General features: G+C 37.2%; 2 protein-coding genes across 6 annotated transcripts in view; both read left to right on the top strand.

The window, feature by feature from the left end:
• Positions 1–3499, top strand: part of ctbp2a (C-terminal binding protein 2a) — a 28039-nt gene extending 24540 nt beyond the window's left edge. For 3 of the 5 annotated variants that reach the window (XM_016278093.1, XM_016278089.1, XM_016278090.1), the window contains one exon: positions 1775–3499. In XM_016278093.1, the coding sequence (XP_016133579.1) occupies positions 1775–1955 (181 nt within the window). In that variant the 3' untranslated portion in view covers positions 1956–3499. Of the gene's footprint in view, positions 1–54; positions 129–1774 lie in introns of all 5 variants that reach the window. The other 2 variants (XM_016278091.1, XM_016278094.1) reach the window with 2 other exon arrangements.
• Positions 3500–4352: 853 nt separating this feature from the next.
• LOC107589682 (keratinocyte-associated protein 3-like) lies at positions 4353–9191 on the top strand. Its single transcript, XM_016278184.1, has 6 exons — positions 4353–4482; positions 5031–5215; positions 6455–6514; positions 6974–7171; positions 7282–7416; positions 8253–9191. Exons 1-6 carry the CDS (start codon positions 4470–4472, stop codon positions 8346–8348), a joined length of 687 nt encoding a protein of 228 aa, XP_016133670.1. The 5' UTR covers positions 4353–4469; the 3' UTR covers positions 8349–9191.
• The last annotated feature ends 2987 nt before the right edge of the window (positions 9192–12178 follow it).

The following is a 12178-nucleotide window of genomic DNA, read 5'->3' as shown; positions in this document are numbered from 1 at the left end:
ACACATAAACCAGCCCCGATTGTGTTGCTCAGTCTGATTGCTTCTCTCGCTCAGCAGAGTGGCCCAGCCGCTACCAGCCGTTTCTCCTGGCGGCCTGCAAGACAAAATGTATACCTAAACAATGACAGGTAACTACTTACAGCGTACTGAAACACAGAACTCAAGACACAGTCCAAATATCTCTAAATGACACAACAAAACAGTGATGTCTGAAACATCAACGATATCCTAATTTTGATTCGTCACCTTTTATTTTTACATTTCTCATTCTCATAGAACATGCAAATATCATGTGATGCCTACTATTCTACTATTATTTGAATTATACATAATATTTACTTCATGTATTTAGTTATGTTGTTCATGCATTTTTTGCTGTGTTCAATAAGACTGATTTTGGGGCCCATTTGTGCCACTTTTATTTGAGAATTCTGTAATTGTACATCATGAAAGAAATCAATAAAGAAATGCATGATAATGTGAACGTAATGACTATAAGTTATCCATTAATTGTCAAGTTTAGAAATAAATCTTTTTTGTATAAGTAATCAGTTTCTACATTGATATGTTGATTTCTTGATGTAATCTTTAACGTGCATTATTTACATTTTTAAAAATTTGTTTATAGATACAAGTATATTCTCATTTTGATGTTTTTAAACATTATTAAATGAAGAATTATTTAAAATTTGAGCCATTTAAGATCAGTAAAATGGATACATTTAAGTCTTTTCTGCTTGCCATGGCTACATTTATTTGATAAAAAAAATGCTGTAAAATATTATTACAATTTAAAATAACATTTTTTAATGTATTTTCAAATGTAATTTATTCCTGTGATGGAAAAGCTGAATTTTCAGCATCATTACTCCAGTCTTCAGTGTCACATGATCCTTCAGAAATCATTCTAATATGCTGATTTGCTGCTCAAGAAACATTTATTGTTATTATCAATGCTGAAAACAGAAAACTGCTTCATATTTTTGTAGAAGCTGTGATTATTTGATGAATGGATTATAACATTTATTTGAAATAGAAATCTTTTGTAACATTATATTAGTCTTTACTGTCACTTTTGATCAATTGAATGCGTCCTTGCTGAATAGTGTTAATTTCTTTCAAATCTTACTGACCCCAAACTGTTGAATGGCAGAGTATATAGTAATGGTTTGTTTTTGTCTGCAGAATTAATTTTAAGCATTTAAGCTGAAGTCTTGAGATCGAATAATTTAAGAAACATTAGAAACGTTTCCATCAAATGTGCCCAAACTTTTGCAAGACTATAAATTTAAAAAGGTTCTCAGCCACAGCTTTTGCGTCTGATATGCTGATTTGCTGCTCAAGAAACATTTATTGTTTTTATCAATGCTGAAAACAGTTGTGCTGCTTCATATTTTTGTAGAAGCTGTGATTATATAACATTTATTTGAAATAGAAATCTTTTGTAACATTATATTAGTCTTTCCTGTCACTTTTGATCAATTGAATGCGTCCTTGCTGAATAGTGTTAATTTCTTTCAAATCTTACTGACCCCAAACTGTTGAATGGCAGAGTATATAGTAATGGTTTGTTTTTGTCTGCAGAATTAATTTTAAGCATTTAAGCTGAAGTCTTGAGATCGAATAATTTAAGAAACATTAGAAACGTTTCCATCAAATGTGCCCAAACTTTTGCAAGACTATAAATTTAAAAAGGTTCTCAGCCACAGCTTTTGCGTCTGTAATCATGTGGTAAAGGGCAGAGCATAAAGCAATTTTCTCTGTATTTTCTCAGGTTTCCTCCTGGTGCGGTGGGTATGTCTCCTGGTGGCATGGGTGGACAGATAGAGGGCATGATGCCCGGCGGGATGCCCGGGGCCCATCCCCTGCCACCGGGCACCCAGCCCAGCCTCGCCCCGTCCCCCACCCAGCTCCTCAAACACAACGACCATAGAGAACACCTCGCCAAGTCATAACCACCTGACCACTGACCGACAGTCATTCAGCAAAACTGCAAATCAAAGAGACTAAGAGACAGTGAACGGGTGAACAAGCAATCAGCTGGCGCTAGCTGCACCGGAGACATGCTTCACGGACGTCTTTCCACCATCTTGTTTTCAGTTTTAGTGTTTTTCCATTCATTTACGTTTTAACCCAGGTTGTTTCTGTTGTTCTTGAGAAGGAAGGACATCATTTTCATCCGTTTTATAGCAGGTGTGCGGTGCTTTCTTAATAGGGGGTGTGGCATGACATAACCACACGCCCCTTTCCTTGTGCACCACTTACAGAGTTCAAAACGATGCCAGTTATCACATGCCATGCACTTGTCTTCTTCCTCCTCGCCTTATTCACGTAAACAAATCTCACAAGAGTTTCAATTTAGTTTCTTTCTTTACATCCAGAGAATTAGTGCTTGTCTTTGTTTCAGTGTTAAAAGTGCTTGATAATGAATATATATATATATATATAATATATATATATATATACTGTATCTATTAAGAGAACAGAGGTAAAGGCTGTTCTTGGGCAAAAATGAAGATGAATTCTTAGCTTTTTTTCCAACATTTGGCATAGCTGACCTCTTGTTTACAGAATTGCACAAATTCAACAGGCACCAGCTCAGAAACCACTCTTCTTTAAGACCCAAGAGTACACTATTTTACTGATATATCCATTCATTTCGATTCAAAATGAGTTTTCAGGATTTGAAATACAAACCGCATCGGGTTTTAAGATGTCCGTTTTCAAAAATGGCAATTTGGATTCGAGTGAACGTCACCGTGAGGGACATGATTTTGATTTTGTGTTTGCTTTCAAAAAAACAAATGATAATAATAGATGGCAGCTCACATAGAAAAGGGACTGGAGTGAAAAACCGCCCCTGTCTCAGGAAGAACATTTACTGGTTACTCCAAAACACACGACAGCCCCGTCTAAATACTCGCTCCTTCCCGTCAGCCTACCCGAGGTATTTTTATAGATCTGACATCCAGTGCGTTTTTGGTGTTGAATGTATGGCAGTTAAATTAGATTTGTATTGTCTAGTTTAATGTTTTTGTAACCATACTTTCGTCTGATCCCTTCCCTGTTCCTTTTATTTGGGGTTCTTTATGTGGAAGCGCACTGTTGGGAGCTCATTGTGTTGTTTATATGCAATATTCTGAGGTCCTCAGCCAACTCCAGTCAGGTTGGTTCCGGGAACTGTAGGTTTGGTTTTTAGTGTGAGTATTTGTTTATTGTACCGAGGTGAACATTTAGCATACAGTACAGTTCAAATAAAAATACCATTCTGACTTTCTATACTGTGCTTGTGTGTTTGTCTCACTTTACGCACACATTTATGACGGTCTGACAGGATTTGCAGCATCTGCGGTGCAGTGACCTTCAGATGACCCCTGCATGCGTCTGGACGCCACAAGGGTTTATAGGCATTGATAATAGGCTACATTGTTTTATATTTATATGCTTATTTTTGCTAAAGAAATAAGTGAGAAATTGGTCTTTTACACACACACACACACACACACACACAAAAACCTTCGTTTTTCACATAAGTGTTTTTGGGGGTTTCAAGATGACAAAAGCTAATTTCCATCTTATTTCTTCATCAGAAATAAGACCCAGGCGTATGATTTGACTTGTTGATCAATTTAATGCAATATGATATTACCTGACAATAAAATGTCCATGTTTTTATGTGTTCTGTAAATTTGGCCTATTCCTTTTCTAGTGTTCTGTTATCATCTTGTTTACCTGATGTGCCTGTGCTTTGTCCTCGCTACTCTAATATTTGCTTAGTGCTGATATTGTGGGGTGTGGCATTCAGATATGACAGGACTTTGTACAGTGGCATTTGAGTAACTCTTCACAATTCAATTTTCAGGCCATGTGGTGCAAATGCAAAAATAAAACAAATGAAAGCAAACGTTCGTTTTTTCATTTTTTCATTACTTGTGCTAAATTGTGACTTCAGAAATGATAAGTAAGAAAGAAAGAAATCTAAAGGATTTTCTATTTACCTAATTTTTCTAATTTTTATATAGTATTATAGTGTTAGGCTATATATTGATTAACTATTTCAAAACCACTTAAACCTTATCAAATGCATATATCATGCAATAATCCAGCAAAATTATTTTTTCCAACTTTCAAAATTAAAATGAAGAATCAGAGAGAATTATAGAGAAAATCTGTGACAACGAAATGTGAGACAACAACATCTTTATGACAACGATTATTTAAAAATTTTTTATATTAATATGCATTAACACAATATATATATTTATATATATATATATTTTTCACTTCAAAATAAGAGAGATTCACTGGAGCTTTTCTGTATTCGCATTGAGTGACGCTTGTATTCTGGCTCCTCCCACTTCCGCTGGACAGGTGAGTCGTGCGTGACGTCATCAACTATGAAGGGAGGAACCTGCGTTTGATATCCAAGTTTTTCCTTCTAAACTGGGTTCCAATACGCGGATACAGATATGTGTGATTTCGGTAAGACGGTCATTTCTTTCTTTTTAGTGCAGGTGCGAGAATTACAGGTGATTTATGGTTTAACTGAAGCGGTAAAGAACGGTGTCCGGTGTCCAGAGAAAAGAAGCCTCTGACAATCGGTTATTTGTTCTCGTGAAGTGCGCGTGTGTTGTAATGTTTACATTCTCCTAGTGTTTTATTCACTGTAGAACAGAATATTTATCAGCTGGATAAAACTTTAGGAACAATATTTTGCAGTAAATCCTGCTAAAGCAGATTAGAAGGAAAATGGGATTTGCGTCAGGCTTGTACTTTATACTCAACACAACTATAAATGTTCTAAACTATGTAATAAATCTGTTGATACGTATTACAAGCCCATTTTTTTATTGAAGCAACAGTTCAAATGTATGCCAATACATTGCAAAAAAAAAATTCAAGTCCACTGGTGTCAGCCACTAGTTCATTGCAAAACTGTTCTGAGAAAAGGTCTAGTAGTATTTATTTTCTAATGCAATTAAATTGTGTAATTTTTTTAAACCACTGTATGAAAGTATGCTATGTTCTAGACAAGCAGAAGGGCCCTGGGCGGCTGATGACGAAAGGACTGACCCTCATCGTCATCGGTCATGTTAATTTCATCCTGAGTGCCATTGTCCATGGCAGCGTGTTACGCCACGTATCCAAACCCAGCAATGAGATCTCAACAGAATATACCGTATCAAACATCATCTCTGTCACCTCAGGACTGCTGGTGAGTGGTTGCGCTTCTGTATATTCTCTCATGTCCCGTTTGTGGGTCCTAAATGATGCTGATTCAACTCATGCATGTAATCTCCAGTATGTGATGCTTTCTGAATCTCAAGAATTTCCATTCAAACTCTGGTCACATGTCTGTAAATGTAAATCGAAGGATTTGCTACTACTTTGGGTGTGCTTTGTGTGAGTTAAGACTGCATATTTACTTAAAGGAATATTTCACACAAAAATGAAAAACTGAGCAGCATTTTACACACCCTCAGGTCATCCGAGATGTAGATTTGGATGTAAATTTAGCATTACATCACATGCTCACCAATGTATCCTCTGCAGTGAATGGGTACCGTCAGAATGACAGCTGATAAAAACATCACAATAATCCACAAGTAATCCACACGACTGCAGTCCATCAATTAACATCTCATAAAGCGAAAAGCTGTGTGTTTGTAAGAAACAAATCCATCATTAAGGCGTTTTAACTTCAAACTGTTGCTTCTGGAAAAGGCAATAATGGCAATTAATTAATGCTTAATGGCAATTAATGCAGCTTAAATATGAGTCCGTAATACATAATCCATAATAATGCTTCCTCCAGTGGAAAAAGTCCATCCCCTGTTGCCCTCTCACATCAAAATCTACTAACATATTTGTTTAGAACTGTTTTGGACTGTTTTCGCTTGTGAACGGTTGCTTGATCTGTGCATATTTCTCTCCTGATTCAGACGAGACAGTTTTTTTCACTGGAGAAAGCATTATTAGGGATGGAAAACTAGTTTGAAGTTAAAAAATCTTAATGACTGATTTGTTTATTACATGCATGCAGCTTTTCGCTTCACATGACATTAACCGATGGACTGGAGTGGTGTGGATTACTGCATTATTGTGATATTTTTATCAGCTGTTTGGACTCTCATTCTGACGGCACCCATTCACTGCAGAGGATCTAAATTTCTCCTAATCTGCTTCGATGAAGAAACAAACTCATGTTCATAAACTCACGTTCATGGATGGCCTAAGGGTGAATACATTGTCAACAAATTTTAGTTTTTGTGTAAACTATTCCTTCTGTTTAGAAAAGTGCTTATAATACTCTTTTCACACATATTTAACACATTAAACTTTTTAGGGTTCCTGAGTAGTTTTAATTTCTACATTTTCCAACAAAATCAGAAAAATGAGAATAAAATGCCGTTGAATGTCCTCACACCTAATCATGTTAACATGTTTTTCTCAGAGCATTGCAAGTGGAATTGTTGCAATATTGGTGTCAAGGAATATAACCAACTTGAAATTGGTAAGTAGGCCTAATCTAGGGTGAATATATGTTCTCTTTTTCCCAGACATGTCCTGGCCAGCATTTCAAAATCACAGAAAATTTTCAAGTTTTGGCTTAGTTTTCTTATTAATGTGTTCTTTACAGTCCTCATACATTATATGTATGTGTATTTGTATGGCTTTGACCGTTCTCTGTAGATCCCACCTTCTCACACACCACGATTGGTTGAATATATACAATGTCTGCATACTATTGGTCAAGCTACTTTTTAGTCATTACCTTCAGCAAGTATGAAAACAAAGCCAAAACTTGGACATTTTAGGTGATTTAGAAATCCCAGCCAGGCCATGTCTGGGTAAAAAAGAGGACGTATGGTCATACTAACTTATCAGCTTGATTGTTCTGTATACCAATGCAAAAATACCACATTCTTTCCCTCTAGTGTTTAACTCCGCTCTGTTCTTCTGCTTCCTGTAGCACATCGGTCTGTTAGTGAGTTCCTTTCTGAATACCTTTTTCTCGCTGGCGTGTTTAGTGGGGCTGATTTTGGCGATCAGTATGACCATTTCAGCCGACGGGAGCACGCTCATGAAAGGATGTAATTCCACTAACATGCCTGTGAATGCACGTTCTCTGGTCATCGTCAACTGTCCTTTTGATGCAACTCGCATCTATGTGAGTCAGTCTACAGAAATGCATCTGGTGTTTTTGAACAATTTTATATAAGTTAACCAGTTTGAACTTTCATCTTGTATGTGAAGACTGAACTGCTGTTTCTCCTCCAGGACACAACTCTTGCTCTGTGGTTCACCTGTGCTACATTCACCACACTTGAGGCTGGACTGTCTGTGTGGTGCTTTATTGTGGGTCTCCAGTTAAGAGGCATCGGACCCTGTGCTCAAACCTACATCAGAGAGCAGGTACATCTCTCAATATGCATGCAGATGGCTCAGCTGAATGAACCTGCTGTTTAAAACCATAATCATTTTCATAGGGATTTTTTGTGAACCTCTAACAGATTATGGAAATGACTTGGCATTGGCAAAATTTAACATTACATCACTTTCTCACCAGTGGATGCTCTGCAGTGAATGGGTGCCGTCAGAATGAGAGTCCAAACAGCTGATAAAAACATTACAATAATCCACAAGTAATCCACACCACTCCAGTCCATCAGTTAACATCTTGTGAAGTGAATAGCTGCATGTTTGTAAGAAACAAATCCATCATTAAGGCATTTTACCTTCAAACTGTTGCTTCTGGAAAAGGCAATAATGGCAATTAATTCATGCTTAATGGCAATTAATGCAGCTTTTCGCTTTACAAGATGTTAATTGATGGACTGGGGTGGTGTGGATTACTTATGGATTATTGTGATGTTTTTATCAGCTGTTTGGTCTCTCATTCTGATGGCACCCATTCACTGCAGAGCATCCATTGGTGAGCAAGTGATGGAATGCTACATTTCTCTAAATCTGTTCCGATGAAGAAACAACCTAATTTACATCTTGGATGCAATTTTGGGTGTCTTGTTCATTTTTGGTTGAACTATTCCTTTAAGGTAGAATAAAGTAGACATGTTTATCCAAAGCAATTTGCATTGCATTGAGTATACGTTTTATCAGTTCAAAACAGCCAATTCTAAGGGACAGGGAGTAGAAAAATGTCTTGTAAATCTGTAATTAAAAGTGATTAGTGATTTAAAAAAGCTATAATATGACCTCTTTTTAATCAGTGTTGTTGTATATCATAACAGCTGGAAGAGGAGGCACTGGCATCAGGATCAAAGATGGACCAAGACCACACGACTCAAGGCGAGCGTCTCATTGCACATCACTCTGCCAGCGCTTAGAGAGACAATCCCAATGTTAAAGTGGAAGTTTAATTAGATGCTGTGTAGTGAAACATGATAATAGTTTGCATTCATACTGAGTTACATTCTGAATTTTATTAATTGATAATTGTAGATGTTCTGTAGATGATTTGAAGCACTGAGGTTGGTACGGGCTTTGTCAGTTGGACTTTTGTACTGAATGTTTTCAGTCTACACATATAAACTGTAATTTAGCCAAAAACATCATAGATTATATCCATTACGGTGTTTTCTGAAACTGTGTCTGGACTTACGTGTTTTGCGGTTCTTGTTTACATTGAAACACCCATCTTGTGCGTAATTTCAAAATTAAACAGATGATTTTTTTAAGTGACTTTGTATTCTTTTTTAATATGAGATGCTATTGTGCTTGTGATGTCAAATATACCAAAACATATTTTAGCTGTTTTAATACCTAATGTGCCACAGACTGAGCTCTCTATAGCCGGTAGGCTTACAAATATTTCAGTGTGCCAGAGCGCTGTGAGACATGTTAATATGAGTTGGATTTAATGATGCAGAGAAAGTCTCACGTTCACAGATAATTCAGTATGATTAAAGGCATTAAATACTGACATAGAGACATGACTGACACTGTCAAAGCAAAGGGATTTCCCTCTACGTGATGAATTCTGTTTCATTTCAAAAGACTGTGTTTGTGTGTTTAGAGAGCTGTAATTTTGTTTCATTCCTGATGGATTATTCAAAAGTCCCTCATCGCAATTCAGAAAATTGAAGCGTTGCTGTCTACATTTTATTGTATTACTTTTTAACACTGTGGTATGTTGTTGTTATCAATGTGCATTATATTTGAATAAATATATATTAATATAACAAATAGAGTTTCCAGAACCCTTTCTCAATGTAAGTGTTCCATAATGAATAATTATTTATGCTAGGCTATGAAATATCTATGAAAGATCTTATTTTAGATTCCACAACTAGAGTTGGAAATGGTGAATGTTATTCTTTTAAATCTAAGCTTTAACCAGGAATTAAAATACATATTTTTAATAATTTATTGTATTTAGTAGTTTAATGAACAATTATCTAAAATGCAATTAATGTAGCATAAAAAATGTAGTTTTAAAAAGCTCAACAATTCAAACAAAACTTTTTTGTTCCCCCGAGGTGGATGAACAACATTAACTTTCACTGACCCTTTGTTAGACTGGAAAAACAGTTCTCATTATTGTTCATCCTGTGATACCACGCTGGCGCTGTTTAATTCCACATGTAAGTTGATGTGTTCTCAGTGTTATGGTAAAGCTGACCTCATTCACTTCACTACACCTGTTGGATTGCTGGACATCTGCTGTTCACTCAGAGCATCAGAGACAAAACCCAAGTTATCTACAGACTCGATTATCAGACTCCAAACTTTATGGTTATTACTTTATTATTTTAGAAAGATAAAGAGAAAAATACACCATCAACTAACCTGTTCCCCTGGTTACTGAGGTCACTGTGAAATGTAATTTGAAAGAGTTTTATTATACACTGAAATTTTTTTTTCATTCATTACCATTACCTTTTATTTCATTCCACTGCTTTTATTGTACATGTTGATGCCTTTGCTGTTATATGTACAGAGTAACTGCAGACAAAAATATTTAAATTTACATTTTAAATTAATTTAGTCAATTATTAGTTTTGATGTAATTTAATTAAATATGCATTCTTGCTCTGTGCCAGAGTTTGAAGCATCTCCCCAGAACATGCCCAGTTGATTTGGGGAGACACAACTTGCCAACTAAATACGAACTTCCCAGGAGGCCTTGAACGCACCAGAAGTTCTCAGAACATTCCCGGTTTACAAGATCTAATTTGCAAGTTCTACAAGGACTTGAAAGCTTTGGCGTTGTTGCCATAGAAACATTTCTCGTTTCTTATTTGTGCATTGTCCTTTCCTTTCCTCGCGTCTTAGCTCCAACGCCCTTAGGATGCAAGGAAAGAAAATGAGGACGGAAAAATCAAAGGAATGCTTATTTGTACATTGGAATATTCTTGATTCTCATCAGCTGCGCTCAAGGGATCTGCCCTTATGTTGTTAAAGGGGTCGTACGATGCGATTTCAATTTTTCCTTTCTCTTTGGAGTGTTACAAGCTCTTGGTGCATAAAGAAGATCTGTAAAGTTGCAAAGACTAAAGTCTCAAATCCAAAGAGATATTCTTTATAAATTTAAGAGTCAACCACGCCTACCTAAAATGCCTCGTTTAAACACGCCCCCACATGTCTACGTCACGATGTGGGAAGATTTGCATAACACCACCCAAATGTTCACTCAAATAAAGAAGGCTTAACTTTGATTCTCGCTGTAGTATTGTTGCCGCCGCCGCCATGTTGTGGAGACGCTGTGTGTTTCGTTGTGAAAGCGAAACTACTTTGTTTGACCTTCCAAAAGAGGACACAACTAGAAATCAGTGGTTAAGTTGTATTTACAACACTGTTCCAGAACAGTTCAACCCAAATATTCAGATGTGTGCAGCACATTTTACGGAGGACGAGGACTGTTTTCTGTGAGAGTAGCCTACAATGCCGGTGTCGTGCCGAAAATTTATCGTCTGTTGAAAACTGATTGCCATCCGCGTCCATTCGTTTTACACTTGCCAAAAAGTGATTACAGACTCTACTTAGTGAGTGAACTGTTCTGCCTCAAAATGACTTGATTTCATTCATGGTTGTTACATTTGATAGCTTATAGCTCATTCAGTCCCTTTTACCTGTTGAAATAGCTTTAAATGGCCAATAAAACCCATAAAATGCAGTTTTACACTTGCCAAAAAGTGAACTGTTCTTTCTGCCTCAAAATTACTTGATTTCATTCATGGTTGTTGTCAAAAAAGTATTACAACAGGTAAAAAGGACTGAATGAGCTTTAATCTGTCAAATATAACAACCATGAATGAAATCAAGTAATTTTGAGGCAGAGATAGCAGTTCACTCAATAAGTAGAGTCTGTAATCACTTTTTGACAAGTGTAAAATGGACGGACGCGGACAGCAATCAGTTTTCAGCAGACAATCAATTTTCGGCACGACACCGCGTCACAGGCTCGAGGAGTGAGAAGCGAGGAAATGAGGAAGCATCAGTTTGAGTTTAGAGAATTTCCCCACAACTGCTTTTTGCTCAAAGACGTGCAAACGTTCTCTTTCAAGCATACGTTTCGTTGTCTCACTATGGGATACGCCCGTTCCGCGTATTCCTCAGAAGCCCTAATACATTACGCCAGCCCCAATTGGCTGGCAGACGTGACGTTGTGTCTGGGAGTGGCCTCCCCACCCCTCAGTATAAAAGGCATGACGCAACGTCACTACGACATTCAAAAACCTCTTCACACCAGAAGCCTACAAATGAGATATACCTTTAACGAACTCGTGGACGAACGAATGGCCTCCCATGTCTTTTTTCACCTGACTCCTTCAATTTGCATTCCAGCCGATTGCAAGGATTGTTCGATATTACGATGGCTTCAGCAATGCAGACTGTCCCGGCTAGTGAGGGAGATGCCGTGTGACTTTATTCATGCGGGAACAACATTCGACATTCAAAAACCTCTTCACACCAGAAGCCTACAAATGAGATATACCTTTAACGAACTCGTGGACGAACGAATGGCCTCCATGTCTTTTTTCACCTGACTCCTTCAATTTGCATTCCAGCCGATTGCAAGGATTGTTCGATATTACGATGGCTTCAGCAATGCAGACTGTCCCAGCTAGTGAGGGAGATGCCGTGTGACTTTATTCATGCGGGAACAACATTTCATGCACACACACCAGGTCTGCTCTGCATGTCTTGGGCTGAA

Source organism: Sinocyclocheilus grahami, unplaced genomic scaffold (assembly GCF_001515645.1).
Source record: "Sinocyclocheilus grahami isolate Dianchi unplaced genomic scaffold, SAMN03320097.WGS_v1.1 scaffold118.1, whole genome shotgun sequence".
NCBI lineage: Eukaryota > Metazoa > Chordata > Actinopteri > Cypriniformes > Cyprinidae > Sinocyclocheilus > Sinocyclocheilus grahami.
This window is presented reverse-complemented; position numbering and strand designations above follow the sequence as displayed.